This window comes from Mauremys mutica, chromosome 17 (assembly GCF_020497125.1).
Source record: "Mauremys mutica isolate MM-2020 ecotype Southern chromosome 17, ASM2049712v1, whole genome shotgun sequence".
NCBI lineage: Eukaryota > Metazoa > Chordata > Testudines > Geoemydidae > Mauremys > Mauremys mutica.
The window spans coordinates 20,791,344-20,811,512 of record NC_059088.1 but is presented as its reverse complement, the minus strand read 5'-3'; the positions used below and the strand labels follow the sequence as shown (position 1 = coordinate 20,811,512).

Genomic DNA, 20,169 nt, shown 5'->3' with positions numbered 1-20,169 from the left:
CTGCTGTCAGTAGAAACCCCTTCAGCTCCCTCCCCTGTAGCCAGGCTGGCCCTGCTGGGCTGTCAGAGAGGAATCGCTCCCCCCGACTCCTCCAGCTCCCTCCCCCTTCACCAGGCTGGCTGTGCGGCATTAGCAAGAGGGTAAAAAGCAGCAACTGACTCTTGTCCCTGAAGTCAGCAGACGTGGCCCTGGGCAAGGAAATGCAAGGTCTCTGCCTCACTCTCCCTGGCTGCACCAGGGCAGGAAGGTCCATCCCCAGCTGTGTTTGCTGATGGCTGGGCAGCGCTTTGCAGAGGGTGAGGTCCCTGCTGGGCGAGCGGGAGAGCGAGGAGAATTGCTCTAAGCCCCAGGTGGCTCTGGAGTGACGGAGGGAGGAGGATTCTGGGTCCTAGTGTATGGACGTAACTCCCCTCCCCCACCGCAGTGCTGGGCTCAGGGCTACCTGGCAAGACGGTTTTGTGTCCCTCCCATAGCATCGCCCCACCCCCGCCGCTCCCCATTCCCAGGTCGTGGTTCATGCGCTCAAGGCACTCGTTTAAGTGCTCCGAAGCCGGTGTGTAGCTCTGCACTCGGCGCCTCCCCCTGTAGGGATGGGCCCTTGTCCCTTGTGTGCGACGCGACACTCTGCGCTGCTGTAAACGACTACACAAGGGACCAGGTGACAGGGAATCTGAATCAATGAATCCAGCCCTCCCGGCCTACACACCCGCTGCAGCAGATTAACCAAGCGCTGGGAAGCTAACTGACTTCAACAGGTGCAGATCCCTGCCTGGGCCCGGGATTCATTCCAGCCTGGCTCATGTCAGTCTGGTGTCACTTGATTCCCTGCAGCGCTAGCTTGCTCGGGGTGGGGGTTAAATCGTATTCATGGCTTCCACGTGGGGGCTGCGTTGCTCTGATTAAACCAATTTACAACCTAACTGTAGGGGGGAGGCAAACGTTTCTGTGCAGCCCTGCCCTCTGCCAGCCCGCAGCCTAGCAGGGCCATGGTCGTGCTCGGGTGCAGCCCCCTTCCTGCGTGCTCAGAACTTGTGGAGAAGCCTCCTCCAGAGGGGTGAATTGTGCGGAAACCCTTCCGTCTGCTCCCAAGTTCGGGCCGAAGCCAATCCCTGTGTGGGGTGATTGTCACTGAGAGCTGGGCTCCTGGCCACTGGGGCTGGCAAGGGGCAGGGGCAGTGAGGCGCTGTCTCTGAGGCCCTGTGCTGCTTTAGCTCCAGTGTGAACGCTTATTTCGGTTTAGTTTAAACCCGTTGCTGATTGGCTTAAGCAAAGCTGCAAGGGGAGAACGGGCGCGTCCACGCAGGGCCTTGCACTGGTGAAAGGGGTAAGGAAACCCCAGCTTAGCAGGGGCCGAGGCTGATGGTTCCCAGCCAGCCCCAGTGGCGATGTCCTGCTGCTCTGGCCCACGTCCCTTCCCAGCCGTGTCTCTGTTCTGCAGAGTAAGGGAGGGATCCTCTCCAAAGCCTGTGACTACATCCAGGAGCTGCGGCAGAGCAACCACCGCCTTTCCGAGGAGCTGCAGGGCCTCGACCAGTTGCAGATGGACAACGACGTCTTGCGGCAGCAGGTGAGTATGGGGTGCTGCTGGGGGCCAGCTGGCCCTGGGGCCTGGGCAGCCATCCCCGTTCGGCCCCCAGAGCCGATCCAGCCCAGCTGGAGGGGGGCTGGGAGCAGCGGCCACCTGCCTGGTGTGCCATGGCTAGACGGCGGGTGACTCGGCTCTGATTCTGCTGCTCATTGGCCTCCTTGCCTGGCAGCTACAAGCACTTGGATGGGCCACCGGGACTGGGCTCCGCCTTCAGCCCCGACTCAGGCAGAGCCTGTCCTGCCGCTGGGCAGAGGAGGAGGCTGTGCCAGCCCAGCATTGTTCCTGTACCCCATGTGCCCGGGGCAGCTGTAGGGGATGGGTCGGGGAAGGAGCTTCTAGCCCACTCCGAGGAGGCAGCACCCACCTCTGGCTAGCGCAGGGCCGGGGCAGGTCCCCAGCCTGACGCCCTCTCCCCCTTCCAGGTGGACGATCTCAAGAACAAGAACCTGATCCTGCGGGCGCAGCTGCGTCAGCACGGGGTGGAGATCATCATCAAGAACGACACCCACTGACTGGCGAGGGGCATGGGGGGAGCGGCTGAACCCCCAGCCTTGGGGTCTGCCAAGGCACAAGGCGAGGAGGGACCCCCCCAGTCACGACTGCCCACAGGAGGCAGCTCTCGCCTGCCGATGCTCCTGAACTGCAGCGCCTCGCTCTTGCTGTACAGACCCGAAAGCAGCAGCGTCAGCGTCCTGGGGCTGAACCCAGCGCTCGGGCCTCCCCTCAGGGCTCCCCCCGAGCCTGGCCCAGAGCCTCCCCCTAGAGCTCCCACCCAGCCTGGGCCAGAGACTCGGCCGGCTGCCCCCTGCCCCGGCGGAGCTGGTTTGAATAAAGAAGCTGATGCTGTCTCTTTAAGAAGTATTTTTATTGCTGTGGTGGAATGAACTGGTGTTCTGCTCCCGGCGTGGCCCCCGCTTGTGGGCAGCCAGGCAGGGTGCGCGCGTGGGCCTCTGCGCCCAGTCACGCTGCCACGCATGCCTGTGTTCGCCCACTGCTACGTCTCCCCTTGGTAGCTCTCCCGCGCATGTGCACGCGATCTCAGGCCTGCACAGGAGCATGGCCACCCATCAGCCCCACGCACCCGCCCACGCATCTCCTCTCTCACCGCCGGCGGAGCAGGCACACGCGCTTTGTCCCGTTTCACCCCTTGCCTTGACTCTCCTCTCCCCAGCCCGGCTCGGCTCAGCTCCCCCCGCCCCCGCTCCTACAGGGAGCCGGTCGCTTCTCCCGGAGCCGGCTCCGGCACCCGCCCCCACCCATGTGCTGCCTTCAGCCGTTCCTCCCTGGTGCCCTCACCACCCCCAGCCTGGGCTGTTTGAGCATGTGCCATGGAGGGCAGCTACCAGCACCGGGGAAACACTGCTGTGCCCTGGGCCCTCCTGCCTGGAGCGCGTTAGCCTGCCTCCACCTAGCCTTCCCCGCAGGCGCTGTCAGCCAAGCCACTGACCCGTTCGCTGTGGGGGAGGCGGATGGCGACATACCGGGGGCAGCACCTGCCCCTCCCCCAACCCCCTCCCATGGCTGGCACTGCCTGGCTCTGCTGGTCTCTGACTTTTTTTAATTCTCTGAATTTAAAAAGCAGAATAAATAAAAATAGTGATTTGTTTTTCCATGTGGTGCTGCTTTTATTTCACTGGCAGGGACCCCCCAATCCAGCTCTGGAAGGGGTGGGCGGGAGAGGGGGCAGGAGCCCTGCTGCTACCCCCTCCAGCCCCCAGGACTGGGCTACTGAAGCACAGGGCCAGCTCACCTGTAGGGCCACTTCGATCACTGATCTGCAGTGCACAGGCCCCAGGAGGGTCCCCATGTAGGACCTGATTCCGCCACCCAAAGGCTCACGAGGATGTCCCACAGCTCCCGAAGAGGGGGTGCTGGATATGAGCTGTGCAGTGCGAGGGGAGGGGGAAGAGCCCCTCTTTTGGAGTGGGGCTGGGGTCCTGGAGGTGTGACTGGGGGAGAGGAGGGGGCTCAGTGTTGCTTGTTGAATCTGCCTTGGGGGCCATGGGCTGTCCTGCAGGGCAGCTGGCGGCTCGGGGCTTGTGCCTGTGGGTTGGCAGGCTCGGGGCCTGCTGCTGCTGTGGTGGGGTTAACGCCCAGTTCTGGTTTACGGTTAGATGGGACCTTGCCCGTGCCTGTGAGCGGGGGGTGCAGCTCCGGTGCACAGCGAGGCGCCTGTCTCTGCCACCCAACCACCACCGGGGGTGTATCGGTCGTGCAGGCAGACTCCGGGTATTGCTGACTCAGGTACCAGAGGTGGGCTGGGCCCTTTAACTAGGGGAAAACTTGGGCTCTTAGTGGGGACAGATCTCCCCACCCCTGGGAGAGCTCCTGCATGGGAGCCAGGCAGCAGCCAAGGATGCAGCAGTAGCCAGTGGCTGGTCCTGGCTCATCCCTGTGGGGTGGGGGCCGAGATAAAGAACATCCTGGCTTCACAGAGGCGATCATCCCCTGAATGTTGGGGATCCCCTGCCCTTGCTCCAGCTGCCTCTGTTCTCTCCTTTGCCCCGTGAGCAGACGCCTCCGTTTTCCTTCCTCTGTGGTTTCATGCTTCCTGCCCCCTGCCTAGGGCCTAGGCATGGGGGCTGCATTGGTGGTGGGGGATCTTCAGAAAGGACGTGTGATGTAAGGGACCCAGCTTCAGACCCCTCAGAGGGGCAGGTTTCCAGCTGGCGCTAGCCCTGGCCCTGGCAGAATGTCCCCTCGAGAATCACCTGAGCATCTCCAGCCTTTTCCCTTGAATAGTCGTGAGCCCGAGGCAGGGGATGCTCCAAACCCAGACAGCTCGAGCCAGGCTGGCTCCAGCGCATCCCCTTCCCTCGCTCGCCAGGCCTTGGGGCGTTCAGGACTGACCCCGGGGCCCCTCAGCAGTAGGAGGTGCTGCTCGGCAGAGGCCTGCGACTGGGGCGCTGACCCGGGGGCCAGGCAAGGCAGCCTTTGCTGGTGAGGTCGCGGCTCCCAGCTGATCTGGCAGCGGCAGCAGGCTCCGCGGAGGGGCACCGGCCTGGCCAGATTGGCGGGGGGCTCCTGAAGCCGTGCCGGGGACGCTAACCCTGCGTCTGCCCAGTCTGTATGTGACCTGGGTTCGAGGCAGAGGCCTCTGGGGCTGACACCTGACTGGCCCCTGGGCTGTGGGGCTGGGCAGCTGCCTCCCCAGAAGAGGAGCTACCCAGCCTGGGGGCTTTGCCCAAGGGAAAGGGCCTGGGGGCTGAGTGCCAAGGGACATGGGGCTGGCTGGGGGGGGCGGTGATGGCGGGGGGGGGGGCTGTCCCGAGCTCCCACTGGAGCCCGGCAGGTGGGAGCAGCGTGGCCCAAGGCTGCTGCCTGTGCACAATGTGCCTGCCCAGGGAGCCCTGGCTGCTGGCATCGGCCCCCCAGTTCTGTGCCCAGTGGACCCGCTGCCTAGACCAGGAATCCGGGCTGCTTGGGGGGAAGCGCCTTGGCTGGGGCTGGCTCCTCCGCTGCCTGGCTGCCTGGCAGGGACCCCTCCTCGGAGAGGCTGCTGCTGCTCCTCTTCCTGCCCTGGGGCGCTGCCCATGCTGACTGTCGCAGCCCCCCGGGCAGTGCCGCCGGACTCCCCTCGCCCAGCCCACGCTGGCGGGTGGCACAGGTGGTGGTGGGGGTGGAGCTGGTGAAGAGCCAGAGGGGCTTTGCTGCCAGGTTGGCCACGGGGATGTCGCTGGAGAGAGTCTTGGCTACGATCAGACGCCGCGGTGAGAGGCTGTCGACTCTGGGGAGACATTGTGCACAGCAGCATCAGCCTCTGCCCTGGGCGTGACGGCAGCACAGAACCGGCGGGGCCCATTGACCCGGAAGGGCAAACAAGGGATGGGGGGGGTATTGTGCTGCAGGGGGCAGGTGAGGGGGCAGGCAGGGGCTCAGTAGGGGGCGCTGTGCTGCAGGGGGCAAGGTGGGAGGGTGCTGTGCTGTAGGGGGTGGGGTAGAGGTGAGGTGTGGGGGTGCTGTGCTGCAGGGGGCAGGTGCGGGCTCAGTAGGGGGTGCTGTGCTGTAGGGGGCCCAGTGGGGGGGTGCTGTGCTGTACGGGGCTGGATGGGGGTGTGGTGGGGGGGCTCTGTACTGTAGGGGGCAAAGTGGGAGGGTGCTGTGCTGTAGGGGGGCAGGGTAGGGGCGTGGTGGGGGGCACTGTGGTGTAGGGGGGCAGGGTAGGGGCGTGGTGGGGGGGCGCTGTGCTGTAGGGGGCGGGATGAGGGCAAGGTGGGGGGGCGGGGTAGGAGTGAGGTGGGGGGGGCACTGTGCTGGGCTCACACCGGCCAGAGCACCTCCGCAGCGATCCCTGAATCAGCAACGTTGGCACCCGCCCCCGTGTGCCAAAATCCCATCTCCCGCCCTCCCCCCGAAAAAATTACAGCTGCTTCAAACCTATGAGATTTTTCAAGCAAGCCCCTTCGTGCTCGCTCCCCTCCTGCCCCGTTCATATGGGGGACGCTTCTTGTGAACACCTGCAAAGCACCCTCATCGGCCACCTCCAAAGCCCTCCCCAGAACACTTGTCCCCAGCTAAGCTGCTGCTGGGTGGAGAGCAGGGCCTGGCGTGCTGACCGGTGTCACACACCCCCATCGGGCTGTCGGGCACCAGTACCCCACTTTATATACTTTATACCCCACTTTTGCCCTCTCCTTTTACCCCCCCCCAACCTCGCTCCCCTAGGACAGTACTGGGGTCATCAATGATTGCAAGGGGAGAGCACCCCCAATTAAACCCCACCCTGCTCCCTGCAGACTGGAAGCTTCTCGGGGATGGGGGGTGGGGAGCATATTTTTGTTCTGTGCTTGTACAGCGCCTGACACCAAGGGGGCCCAGTCCAGGACTGGGGATCCCAGGTGCTACCATAATACATCTAATAAGTAATGTGACAGACCCAGGCCAGTGGGGTCCAGGAGTCTGGTCGAGGGCAAATATACTGGTCACTGGAGGAGCAGTTTTCTGTTCCCTGAGTGACCAGAGCAGGGGCTGTACTAGAATAATCAGGAACCTGCTAGAACCAATTAAGGCAGCCGGGCTGATTAGAACACCTGCAGCCAATCAAGGCAGGGTAATCAGGGCACCTGGGTTTAAAAAGGAGCTAACTTCAGTTTGTGGTGCATGTGAGGAGCTGGGAGCAAAAGGCGCAAGGAGCTGAGAGTGAGGGGGTGCTGCTGCTGCTGGAGGACTGAGGAGTACAAGCGTTATCAGACACCAGGAGGAAGGTCCTGTGGTGAGGATAAAGAAGGTGTTTGGAGGAGGCCATGGGGAAGTAGCCCAGGGAGTTGTAGCTGTCATGCAGCTGTTACAGGAGGCACTCTAGACAGGTGCAATCCACAGGGCCCTGGGCTGGAACCCGGAGTAGAGGGTGGGCCTGGGTTTCCCCCCCCCCCAACTTCCTGATCAGACACAGGAGAAGTTGACCCAGACTGTGGGGAAGATCACTGAGGTGAGCAAATCTGCCAATAAGCGCAGGACCCACCAGAGTAGAGGAGGAACTCTGTCACAGTGATGATGATAAAAATTTTTTTTTAAATCATCTGTATCAGATTTTGTTTGTAGATTTTGAGCCATTCGGGGCCACATTTTCCAGCTTTTCTACACAACTGTAAAGGCCAGAAATTTACTTTTTTGCCTCAGTGAAAGCTGAGCAGTGTCTCCTAAAATCACAGGACTCTGGCTGCTGGGGCTTTAAGAAAAACACATGTCATGAGACTCACTTGGCAACACAGGGCAGGGGCTGCAAACAGCAGCAGGGAGGTAACTGAGCTCACCTGATCTCATTGTACGAATCCTCCATTTCCTCCTCCGGCCACTTCCGCACGCTCTGGTGGTGCAACCAAAGCACCAGGGCTAGGAGAGCCAGCAGCACCAGCCCCATGGTCAGGGTGACGGTGACGCCCACCGCGATGCCCAGCGTGCCCTGTGGGGCTGAAACACAGCAACAGGAGGTCACCAGCGGCTCGGCGGTGAATTGCTGCCTAGATGGTCGGGTGGCAGGAAAGGCGGATCGTGGTAGCAGGGGGTGCAGCAGACCTGGGCTGGCCAAAGCAGACGGCCCCAGTGCTGGATTTGTCAGCAGAGATGGGCGGGAATCAGGTTTTCCGCAAGTTTGGAAAAAGTTTCTGGCACAGAACAAAAATGAACAATTTCCACATTTCCCAGGCAATTAAATTCCAGAACAAAGACACCGTTGGGTTGATCAAAATGTTTCCTTCCAGTTTCGTTATTTTAAAAGGTTTCCTTTCCCCCCTACTACTGTACGAGGAAAGAACTGAAATGGAATGTGGCTTCGAACTGAAAAGTCGAGACGTTCCCATCCGGAAAGGGCCAACCTTGGCCGTCTCCATATTTGCATCATTTCATTTCCCAGAATGAAATCGAATCGAAATTGATGCATTTTGCTGTCAATGAATCAGCCCTTTCCCACAGAGAAACCTTCCCACGGATCCTTTCCAACCAGGCCTAGCCGTTAGCCACAGGGATTTAGAGGCGCAGAGATGCTGGCTTTGGGTGCGGGCATCTCCCCTCTTAGGGCTTCAGCCCCCAATGGAAGCCGCTCTGCTCTGATCCAGGTTTAGTACCCCAGGGACGGGGCGGGTACTGTGGGCAGCTGTCTCCAGAGGGCCGTGCTGGTGGCATCTGGGCTGGCTTCACAGCTGGGACCAGTTTGGTCTCTGGGTAGCCAATCAGAGGGCTCGTTGGGGTTGGGCGCCGGCACTGGCGAGTGTCCAATCAGTGCCCAGTGTTTGATGAGTGGGCTCCCCTCCCCTCCCCCCCAGCCCTGACTCACCCAGGCGCACGCGCAGCTGGAGGGCGCAGGAGCCAGAGCCCAGCGCGTTGGAGGCCGTGCAGCGGTACAGGCCCGAGGTGGCGGCCGTCAGGTTCTGCAGGGTCAGCAGGGCCCGGCGCGCCTCTGCCCCGCCAGCCGGAGAGCGAGGGGACAAACGAAAGGGAGCAGGTTACACTGGAGCCAACCCCAGGCCAGCTGGGGGCCCGGGACTAGAACCCAGCTCCCTGGGGGCTGAGCACGGGGCCTCTGCCATGTGGGCTCAAGGGGATGGCTGCCTTGCCGGTGGTGGGACAAGACTCGTCTCCTTCTGTGGGTCCAGCCACTAGACACCCCCTCCCACTCCCCACTGGCTTCTGCTGCCAGAAGATGCCTGTCACACGGCATCTGGCAAACTCTGCATGTCTCGTGGTAGGTGCAGCACCGCATATGCCACGTTCCCTGTGTGCACAACGTAGGCACCGTGGCATGTGACCCTGGCACAGGTACATGTAGGGCTCACGTGCTCGGGGAGAGTCCCTGCTAATGGGACCCAGGTCCCTCTCCATGCCGCACCCCCTCCCCCACCCTGCCGTTCCCAGTACCTGTGTAGCTCATCACCAGGGGCTGCGTGTCGGGGGGGATCTTCTCCCAGCTGAAGGTAGGGGTGGGCACGCCTTCCCGCACGGCACAGGACAGGTGGACGTCCCCCCCTTCCTCCCCACTCCCCTCGCTGGAGCACTCGGGGCTGGAGGGGGGCACTGCAGGGACACAGACCAGCCCTGTCAGGGGGGACCTGCTGTGGACAGGACAGCCCCCCCGCCCCCACCCTCTCCCCCCAGGGCCCTTGGGCTGCCCAGAGCCCACAGCAGCTACTGAGAGCCCAGGCACTGGGGGTTGTTAGCACTCGTCAGAGAGCTGGGGGGTGGGTTGGCCCAGCTACAGACAGAACCACACACTCAGGTATGTACACGCACACACACACACTGCACAGTGAACACACTCAGTGCACATGAACACACACTGCACATGCACTCCCACACACAAGCATATATATACACAATGCCCAGACAATTCAGCTGAGTGCAAACACTGTGCACACAAACACACACAGCTACACCCTCATGGTACAGACACACCGCTACATGCTCACACACAGACTTTACTCCCATGTGCACACTTTACACTAAATCTCAGGCTAACACAGATAAGTAACACAGAGGTACACAACAAAGTGTGCACACAACACACACCCAGACTGCTGCTCAGATGTCTGCACGTTCACCTACTGATAGGGGCACGCACACACACACACTAGCACTGACTCCCAGCCACACTGGGGGACACACACCCCAACCTCCCTCCACACACACTCAGACACACACACACCCCAAAACCCAGACAGATACACACCCCTGACCTGCACAGACATACAGACGCGCACATACCAAGAACTGCACACACTCAGGCAGACCTACTCACACAACCAGGCCCCCAAGACACTCTCACACAGACACACACACCAAGAGCTACACACAGAGACAGACAGATCCACCCCAAGACCTGCACGGACTTGGACGGACACACACACACACACACACACACACACACACACACACATTGAGACAAGCACCCAGTAGAGGGATGCTGGGGGCAGCAGAGGTGAGGTGGGGTTTCTGACATACCGAGCACGGTGAGCTGGATGACCCCGATGTTGGGCGTGTCCCTGTCGGGTGGGTTCATGACGCTGCACTGGTACGTCCCGCTATCCGAGCTGCGTGTCTCGTTGAGGAAGATGGTGGCACTCTGGGCGGGGGGGAAGGCGAAGCCCACGCGGCCCGTGTACTGGGACAGACTCTCCACCACCTCTCCCTGCTCATAGGCCAGGACCTGGGGTGGAGGGGGAGGGAGGGAAGACCCCACCCGTGAGCCAGAGACGCCTCCCCTTGCTCCCTCATTGAGCACAGGGCTTTTCCATTGCACTCGCAGAGGCAGTGTGGGCCAGTGGTCAAAGCATTGGGCTGGGAGCCAGGAGTGCCTATGTCAAATCCCACTTCTGCCACCAACTAGCTAGGCTAGTCCATCGATGGCTATTAGCCAAGATGGTCAGGGGGACAACCCCATGCTCTGGGGCTCACTCGATAAGTGCCCTGTTCTGTTCATTCCCTCTGAAGCACCTGGCAGTAGCCCCGTCAGAACACAGGCTACGGGGCTAGCCGGACCATTGGTCTGACCCAGAGTGGCCGTTTGTATGTTCTTATACCTGGAGGGGCTAGTGCCAAGCCCAGTGTCAACAGGAGCAGGGCTGGGCCTACTGCAGAGGAACTGGCACGGCCCTCGAGGATGAAGCCCAACAGGGGTCTGTTCAAGGGTGCATCCTAGGGTGGTGCTGCCAGGCAGCACCTTCGCCCCAGCACTGCCTTCCCCCTCGTGACGGGGAGAGGGGGTTGCTTTTAAAGTCCCTCTTTAGGTTGGTGGCCTGAAAGGTGAGGCCGGGCTGTGATCTGCAGTGTGAGAGAGGGGCAGGCGGCTCATTGCCCCCTCCATACAATGCTCCTAAGCGGCTATGCAGCAGTACTCCGTGGGGGCGGGGTGGAGCAGAGCGGGGGGTAGGGGAGCAGAACTCCCCCGTGACTCCTTAGCGAGCTCCACCCTGAAATCTGCCCCTTGTTGTTTTATCTGGACAGCGTGCCTGCAGCTGCTGCTATTATTCCTGTGTGTCGACACCTTGCTAAACTGTTAGCCTCACTAGTATCCTGCAGCAAGGAGCTCCACAGGTTAATGGTGCCCCAGTTTTGAGAAGTTGCACAGCGCGCTCACAACAGCGCCTCTCTCTTGCGATGCCTGCAAAACTCTGCCATCTGACAGCAGCTGGTGAACCGGGATGGCTGTTTACTGGGCATCACAAGTTCATTTGACCTTGTGTGTTGATCCCCCCCACCATTGCTTTCGCACCCCCTCTCTTCCATTGCTTTCTCACACCTGTTTTCTCTGGCCACCATCCTAGGCTGTGAGGTTTCTGGGCAGGGACAGTGCGCAGCATCCTAGGGCCCCGATCCCGGACTGGGACCTTGACCCCTGACCTTACCGAAGCTAACCGCCCTTCGGCAACGGCAGGTTAACCGCCCCACCTACCTGCTGGGGGCGGTTTGGCTCCGCCAGCGGGGTGACCGTCCAGATGATGTTGAGGCGACTCAGCGAGGCCGTGGTGTGGAAGGTGCAAGGCAGAAGCGCGTTCCCTCCCCTTGCCACCTGGATGCTGGCAGCGCCCACCGACACCTTCACCGCGCCCACTGCTGGAAAAGCCACAACGGGTGGAGTCAGCAGGGAGGATCCTGGCAATGAAAGCTGGGAGCCTGGCCAAGATTCAGAGCCGGAGGAGTGAAAAACAGACAAGATCCCCTAGCCAGGATGGCTGCTAGCAGCCAATGCTGTCTGACGGGACAACCAGAGCTGTGTGGCTGAAACAGCCAGATCCCACAGAAAGGGCCTGAAACAGCCTCCACCCTCCGGTGGAGGGCACCTGACACCCCCGGGCAGTGGGTGACGTTGGCACGGCCTAGAGCTGGGCACAGGAACAATTCTAGCATCCGGCCTGTGCCAGCCCAATGACTGTTACCGTGAGGACTGTCAAAGTGATCCAGGAACAAAGGGTCCCTGTAATGCTCCATTCCCCGCTGGCCGCATTAGCCACCCAGCTCTCACCCGCGCAGAGCTGGGCATTACATGGGGCCTAGCGGACGTGGGGCCTATCCCTGGTTGCCGAGGGGAATTTCACCCTGGATGAATCTTTGCTCCAACCTGAGGAACCCGGGAGCAGCTGGAGAAACCGCGAGGAAGAGAAAGTCGGGGCTGAGGCTGGGCCGATTTGCGGGGAAACCGAACTAGCCCAAGGCTGGCTGGGGGATTCCCAAGCCAGAGCGACCAGGCTGGCCTGAAGCCACACGCAAGGGGCAGCCAGCACACCACAGATCTGGGGCGTGATTTCTGCACTGAGGAGTTGGAATAAGCCTGGAGCGGCAGCCAGAGTGTCTGGCTGGCTTGCACCGGGCAGCTATGTTTTGCCAATTCATTTTGCCAAAGAACCATCAATAGTAATTAGTCCCACTGGGTAATTAACATGGATTTGTCTCCTGTCCTGCCTCGATCCCAGCTTGGCTGGGTTAACCCCTTGGGGCCGGAGGAGCAATTAGGAGCGGGAGGAGCAATTAGGAGACGTCACACACCAGCTCCAGCCTGCTTAACCCTTTCCAGGCTGGGACGCCCCCCGGCGGGGATCTCAGCTGGCTGCAGGAGATGGGGGGGCTGAACAATGGGGCACTGTCCTGCAGTGGCGGGGAGGGGATTGTTGTGGTCACTTGCTCCAGGGACCTGCACAAAGTGGGAACCAGCTGCCTGCCCTATTCCCATGCCAGATAATTAACGGAGGCCTGGGAGGGGTGGGACATGACAACTCCTCAGGGTAATTGGCACTAATTAGGAAGCGCTGTGCGAGGGGCCACGGGACAGGCAGCCACGCCGATGCCATGGCTGAGGGGGCCTGGCCTGGTCACTAAGACAGCCCCTCCCCAGCACAGTGCAGCCAACACCAGGGCTGGGCCCCCAAAGGCAGCCTGGAAAGAGCGGCCCCCCATGAGCGGTTCCTGTCCATTCCAGGTGGGGGCAATGGAGGCCCCCATGAGAGAGACTCTGCTGCCTCATCCCCCTTAGCCCCAAGGATCTCCAAGCACTTCCCAGACAGCTGCGCACATGGGGAAGCTTTCCGGCCCCAAGTGACAGATGGGGAAACTGAGGCTCGGAGAAGGCAAAGCAACTCGCCCACAAGCCGGGACTAGAACCCAGGCACCCTGAGTGCCCCGGCTGTGCCTTAACCGCTAGTCCACACTTCCCTCCACACCCGTGTCCATAAAGGCCGCTCTGCTGGGCTTCCAGTCAGCTGGGCTCCTGCCCCTCCTCAGCCCATTGGTCGTCTCCAGCCCCCTGGTGCTCCTGGGCGTGTTGCTGGGAGATGGGTTCATGGTTGGCCACATGCCCGTGGGGGTGTCATCAACACCCCCTCTCCCTCCCCATGCCAGTGGCCCGGAACAAAGAAGCCTCTCAGCCTAGGAAAGGCCACTGCTCCGCGGCACCTCTAAGGCGCCAGGCAGGCATGATGTAGCCTGGTAACGCAAGGCAGTTATGGCAGATCTGCCACTTGGAGGGCTCAAGGGGTAACTGATATGTGGGAAACTGAGGCACGCGATGATTACATGAATTGCCCACGGTAACACAAGGGGGTAAGAAAGAGGTGGAGTCCAGATCAGTAGTTTGCCCCGCTCTCAGACCCCACTCCCCTCCTCCAGCTGAGAATAGACCCCAGGAGTCCAGGTGCTCAGCCCCTCCCCCGCTGCTGCTCTAACCACTAGGCAACTTCCCTCCCAGAGCTGGGACTAGAACCCAGGAATCCTGACTCCCAGCCCCGCCCCCGCTGCTGCTCTAACCACTACACATGCTGCCCCCTCTGAGAAGTATTAGCAGGCCCTGGACGAATGTTGGAGTGCAAATAGCAGTGTCACCCTGCCCAGACTGTGAGAATGAGGCAGGAAAATTGAGGACAATCGAGATCTTTGCTCCCACAGCGAATGATTCCCCCGAGAATCAGACACGGGGGATTTGTCTACACTGCAAAGCCTCCGAGCCTAGATCAATTGACTTGGGCTTGCAGAGTGAAACCGTAGCACAAACAATCCCACTCAGGCTGGAGCCTGGGTGCTGGAACCCAGCGAGTGGGGAGAATCTGGAAGCCTCGGCTCCCGTCCGTCTATTGACCTCGGAGACGCAGCGCCAGGGGGTTTCTTGGCAGTGTAGACACACCCAGTGCTTTTATCTATGGACTCTAGCTGGCCCTTATCACTGCAGTGTCTGAGCACCCCACCCTCTGCAATGTATTTACCTTCCCATGCCCCCATGTGGCAGGGCCACTATCTCCATTGCACACAGGGGAAACTGAGGCACAGGAAGCTAAGCATCTTACCCCAGGTCACACAAGGAGTCTGCAGCAAAGCAGGGACTAGCACCCAGGTCTCCCAAGCTCTAGCCTGGTGCCCTAACCACTGGGCCAGCTGGGCATAACCAGCCCCTCATCGTGTATTATCCCCATTTGGCACTGGCATCCGGGATGCCATTGTGTGTCAGGCAGCAGCTGCTAGAGGTCTCACTTCTATGCGCCCCCCCGAGGGGCACCCTGTGCCACCCCCTGCTCACGCCCCTTGGAAGCGTTAACCCAGAGCCCCCTCGCAGCTGGCCACGTCAGCAGGGGGCCGAGGGGAAGAGACAGAGCTCTGTGCAAGGTGCTGCAGGGATCCCTGGCCGTGGGCATGGGGGTGATGGTGGTGAAAGATCTAGGATTGGCACCTAGCTCAGGGACTTCCATTCCATCTCTCGTCCCAGCACCCAGCCCCATGCTGGGCAAAACCTCCTCCCTCCAGCCCCCAGGCTGCCCTGCTCACCCCGCGGATCGCAATCTGCAGGGGCTTCGACCTGAGTAGCGATCAGGGGCTGGAGATGAATGTGTCAGGTCACCATCCCAGCCAGGAGAGGAATTATCCCCTCTCCCTTGCCCCATCTGGTTCCCCTTGTGCCCCCAGCCCTATGCCCCCCCCCCCCAGGGTACCTGACAGGTAGCAGTTGAGAAGCCACAGGCTGGCAGGGCTGATGGGGTGGCCATGGGGTCTGGTCCTGTCCCTCGGGGCCATGGCCGTGTGGCACTTAGATCAGCGCGTCCATCCCCTGCTGTGCTCCGCTCCCCGCCGGCTGCCTCGCTCTGTCTGTTCCCTTCTGAACTCGCCTTTAGTCCCCTCCCTCTCCCGAATCCAGGGCAGGGCTCAATGGAAACGAGCACAGGCGACGGTGCCCCCCCTGCTCAGTGCAAGCTGCCGGGGCCCAGTTCTCACCCCCCCCCCCACCCAACACCTTGCGGAAAGAGAATAGGGACAGTGACTGCCAGAGTGGAGCACAGCAGGGGCCCATCTAGCCCGGTATCCTGCCTCCAGGCCACCGCCAGCATGGAAGAGACCCCAGGATACCCTGCCCCCAGGGAACTTTCCTCCTGACCCTCCCCCTGTAGCAACCACCTCATGAGTCCCTCCCTGTAGACCCAGGGCCCTGCCAACGTGGATTTAAGGTGCCAGCACCAGGGTTCTTCAGACCATCCCACCCATCCCCCTGGACCTCAGGGGACCCCCCCCCCCAGGATGACTTTCCTTAGCTCAGGCCGTTCCTGACCCCCCTGCTGAGGCTGCCAGTGTGGGGGACTCTCCGTGCCAGTTGCAAGGGTGGTTTCTGTCGCGGGTGGGGAGCTCCTCAGACGTGGAGGTGAAAGGCTCAGCATCCCATTCCCAATTCTCCAGGCCGCACCCCTGGCATATGTGTGTGATGACTCCCCAGCGGTCAGCAGTAGCGTTTGAACCCCTGTGCCCTTCAGCATGGCTGCACATGCCTCTCCCACTGGCAGCGGTAGAAAGCTGTTATCCTGCATATGGAACTAGAGGGAGACAGGACACACGCTTTACAGCTGTGCGTTCCACCACCCACAGCAGAGAAGCTGGCCTTGTACCACTTTAACTACCCTGCTATCACAGGTGCTGACTTTCCAATGTGCTGGGGGCTACTAGACCCCCGGCTCTGCCCCAGGCCCTGCCCCCACTCCATGCCTTCCTCCCCGGCCCCACCCCCACCCGCCTCTTCCCACCCCTGCCCTGCTCCTGCCTCTTCCTGCCCCGTTCCACCCCTCCCCCGAGCACACCGTGTCCTCACTCCTCCCCAGAGCCTCCTGCACGCTGCGAAACAGCTGATTGTGGCGGGTGGGAGGTGCAGTGCAGTGCAGGGCGGGGCCTACTGGCGGGCAGAAGGAGCTGGGGGGAGGGGAGGTTCTGATAGGGAAGTTGCCCCATTTTTTCCCCATGGATGCTCCAGCCTTGGAGCACCCATGGAGTCAGCGCCTCCGCCTGCTACTCTTAAAGCAGTTCAGTGTTTGGGTACAGACAAGGCCTGACTGTGACTTGGCCCAACATTTATGAGTGTCTGGATTAGCATTTAGCAAACACTGGAGTAAAAATTCTGGTGTATATGTAACTTTAGTGTTACCTGCCAGCTCTGTGTTCTTGGGGAACCAGGGCGCAGTTCCCAGCCTGTCTGACTCACGAAGGACACCCCTCCCCCCAGCCTCTGCTTGAATCAAAGCTGATCAGAAGAAAGACTTACAAAAAGCAATGAAAAGGCCGTGGGAGACACACCTGAACCCCTCCGGACAAGGGTGACAGGATTAAGGCAACTCCCCTAGGCTCATCTGCATCAAGGATGGGACAGGGAGGCATCTCCATTAGCACACAGACTGGAGAGCAGAGATTCCAAGGCAAGAACCACACTGAACTCTGGGACCAGAAGAGCAGGGAAGCAGTGCATGATGGGGGATCTCTGCCCCAGATGTTAACGAGCCCATGCCTGCATGCCCCCAGCTCAGCAGTTATCCGACCAATTCAATTCAAGTCTCTGGAGAACATCCACAGCTGGGATGGGTCGTCCAGAGCTTCACTTTGCAGCAGGGTTTCTCCAGAAGTAAGAAACAGGATTGAAGACCAAAAGGAGGGGTTTCCAGGGCCTTTTATATTCTCTCTCGTGGGCAGAAACCCCTTGGTTCTCCTGTGCAAAATCACAGCAACAAGATGGAGTTTGGAGTCACATGTCCATGATGACTCAGTTCTTTACAGGCTGATGCCGTTGTTTACATGTTAGTTCCCAGGAAAGCTCGGATGTGGATTGGCATCTCCCAAAGTTCATTGTCAGTTAAGTGTTTCCTGACTGGGCACTTACTGAGAATAGTCCCCTCTCAAGAAGCTGACCAAACGCTTCACTGAGGCTAGGTAGAATCAAAACACATTGAGATACAAGTACATAGCCAATATTCCTAACTTCAACTACAAAAATGACACACCCTTGCAAATACCATAATCATCACCAGCAAATCATAACCTTTCCATAGACACCTTACGGGACCTCCTTTGTACAAGATCTGGTGCAACTATAGGACCTTGGTTGCAACAATGAGCTATATGGTCACAGTTCATGTCAATAACGTCACACTGAAGCTGCCTAATTGCATTGTGAGCTCTCTGGAAGGAACACCACCCATAGCCAGGAGTGAGCAGTTCCTATCGTCTAGTCTGAACAAAACAACTTTGGTATTCTCCCTCGTTTGCGCATAGACAAATCTAGTGTTCTCCCTTGAACCATTGTTGTTTCCCTATCGAAAAAAAACCCCTACCCATGCTCGAGTAAGTGCTCTGATGCCTGGATCCAACACCTGCATCAGTTCCATTGGGACTTCATCTTCTTCTGACTGAAAATGCTGGGGGCTCTGCCTGTCTCCAGCACTCTGGACCCTCAGCTACTGCCACCACCTGGGACCTCCAATCAAGTCAAGCTTCACGGCGTGGTGAGAACCCAGCTCTATCTCTCTCGCTCGCTCTAGGTGTAGCCTTCTGACCTGACTTGTGTGATCAGTTCTAGTTTTCTAAACCTGACTTTTATAACCAAGTTTCAGTTAGATTTAATATAACTGTTTTGTTTGGTTGGTTCCCCTGCGGTTATTACCCGGCAATAAATCACTTTCATGGTTAAGCTAGTTGCTTCTCTCTCTCCCTCCCCCCGGGGTGTTCTTTGGCTTCCCCTTTCGCTCTGCAGCAACGCTCCTCGTACTTAAGCTAAAGCTCCCTGCAGCACCCAAAAATCCTGGGGGGTTGGCTCATCAAGTGGGTTACAGCCAGAGCAATTGGAACGTGAAAGTGGGGATAGGGACGTGCGGAACCTGGGACATGTGAGGGTGGCAGATTGAAAGTGCTGCTCGACCCAGCCTGCTCAGGCGTACGCTATTGCGGTGCCCGTGGCATATGAGGGTGACAGCTTGGAAGTGCTGCTCGACCCAGCCTGCTGAGTCCAGGGACATATAAGGGGCCAGCTTGGGAGTGCTGATTAACCAGCCGCGCTCTGTTAATGGGTGGGTGGGTGTTTGGCTGACTTGGGGGCTGGAAGAACGGAGCCCTGGGGAACCTAGGTCCTGCAGGACAGCTCCATTGGGAGGGAACTTGCAGAAGGGAGAAGCAGAGCTCCGTGTGAGAACACAAGTGACACAGGCAGAACACTGACAGCATTACAGAACCCTACCCCCAGAAGAGTGACCCTAATAAAGGAGCGTACCCAAAAGTAACGAGCAAATCTGGTAACATTAGAGCCCGAGTCTGATTTACCCTCCTCTGGTGTGCATGGTAGGTAATTACACAGTAATTATAATGAAAGACCAATTATTAGAAAACCTCAGCCCTTACGAATGCTTTACGTAGGCAGGTAGATCGATCGATTGATCGATCAGTGGCTCTCAACCTTTCCTGACTACTGTACCCCTTGCAGGAGTCTGATTTGTCTTGCTGCCTGCCAAGTTTCACCTCATTTAAAAACGACTCGCTTACAAAATCAGACACAAAATCCGAAAGTGTCACAGCCACTGTCACTGAAACCTTGCTGCCTTTCTCATTTTTACCATGTAATTATAAACCAATTGGAATATAAATATTATACTTACATTCAGTGTATAGTGCATCGAGCAGTATAAACAAGTCATTGTCTGTATGAAATTGTAGTTTGTACTGACTAGTCTGTAGTAACACTATGCAAGTATCTGGATGAGTTGATGTGCCCCCTGGAAGATCTCTGCGTACTCCCAAGGGCACGTGTACCCCTGGTTGAGAACCACTGAGAGAGAGCGAGAGAGAAGGGGGTAAGGGGACAGCTAGAGGGGGTGAATGGGGATAGATCGATACTGTCGATGTGTATCTGGAACCCATTAGCCGTCCAGTCCTCTACTCTACCACTTGTCAACGTTCTTGTTGTCCATTTAAAGGGCCAGCCCTTCCCTAACATGCCTGGCTTCGATGCTTTGCTAAGGCTGATGTGTTCATTTTTTAACCCAGCTCTCTTGTTTCTACAAGGGAGGTTAGGGCCCATCTGGGGTTCTCAGATTTCCAGGCAGTGACCATAACTAAAACACAGGGAAACAGGACACCTGAGTTCTATTCCCAACGCTGCCACTGCCTGCTTGGGTGACCAGTGAGTCGCTGCCCCACTCTGTGCCTCTGTTTCCCCATCTGTGAAATGGGGGTAAGGATACTTACTGCCTTTGTAAAGCACTTTGAGCTCTACTGAGAAGAGCCAGGGATTATTATTATTTGTGTATCAGGAGCAGGTCTGGGCTCCAGCTGAGAGGGGGACTCCTGGTACTTGGTGCTGCACAGAGACAGTCCCTGCCCCCAAAGAACTCCATCGAAATGGCAGGATGAGATGGTAAACTGAGGCACAAAGCGAGGAAGGGCCGTATCCCGGTCACACAGCGAGCTGGGACTAGAACCCAGGGGTCCTGAGGACCAGCCCAAGCTCCTTCTCTAGCTGTTGCTGGCAGCAGCTCAGTTAAAACGATGCAGGAAGCGGTTAGCAGGAGCTGGCTCGTATCCCGGGACCAGCTCGTCCGTGCCAAGCTCCCCGGCCCGGGTAATACCGGGCCGCTGCTGCTTTAGCCTGGGGCAACCCCCTCGCAGGGGCCGCAAAGCAGCCCGCGGGCCGCCAGAGCCAGGGACCGACCAGCCCCCGGCGGCGCAGCCCCGATCGCCCGGGAGGAACCGGCTCAGCAGCCCGGGCCGCCTGGGAGGGACGGGGGGAGGATCCCTCAGGGACAGGGGTAAAATTCCAAACCCTTTCTGCAAACGTAGACGGCGAAGGCGACCTTGGCTGATCCAGCCCCGGTGGG

The 20,169-nt window shown here is 59.3% G+C and overlaps 2 protein-coding genes across 9 annotated transcripts in view; one reads left to right on the top strand and one right to left on the bottom strand.

Annotated features, from left to right (window-relative positions):
- The window catches only part of USF1 (upstream transcription factor 1), a 30,812-nt gene extending 28,376 nt beyond the window's left edge, over window positions 1-2,436 (top strand). For all 8 annotated transcript variants that reach the window (XM_044991172.1, XM_044991175.1, XM_044991174.1 and 5 more), the window contains 2 exons: window positions 1,439-1,567; window positions 2,011-2,436. In XM_044991172.1, coding sequence (XP_044847107.1) covers window positions 1,439-1,567; window positions 2,011-2,100 — 219 coding nt within the window. In that variant the 3' untranslated portion in view covers window positions 2,101-2,436. The remainder of the gene's footprint in view (window positions 1-1,438; window positions 1,568-2,010) is intronic.
- A 2,330-nt stretch (window positions 2,437-4,766) lies between these two features.
- Window positions 4,767-19,222, bottom strand: LOC123351664 (immunoglobulin superfamily member 11-like). The gene is made up of 7 exons (XM_044991169.1): window positions 18,952-19,222; window positions 11,472-11,632; window positions 10,022-10,226; window positions 8,942-9,097; window positions 8,361-8,483; window positions 7,342-7,498; window positions 4,767-5,315 (listed from the first exon to the last, which is right to left on the bottom strand). Exons 1-7 carry the CDS (start codon window positions 19,211-19,213, stop codon window positions 4,988-4,990), a joined length of 1,392 nt encoding a protein of 463 aa, XP_044847104.1. The 5' UTR covers window positions 19,214-19,222; the 3' UTR covers window positions 4,767-4,987.
- Window positions 19,223-20,169: the final 947 nt, after the last annotated feature.

Coding starts and splice junctions, on each gene's coding strand:
- LOC123351664 (XM_044991169.1), bottom strand. CDS start 19,213: ATGGGTTCCAGATACACATCGACAGTATCGATCTATCCCCATTCACCC. Junction 9,098..10,021: donor CATCCAGCTCACCGTGCTCG/GTATGTCAGAAA, acceptor GTGTCCCTGCAG/TGCCCCCCTCCAGCCCCGAG. Junction 8,484..8,941: donor CCTGGTGATGAGCTACACAG/GTACTGGGAACG, acceptor CTGGCGGGGCAG/AGGCGCGCCGGGCCCTGCTG.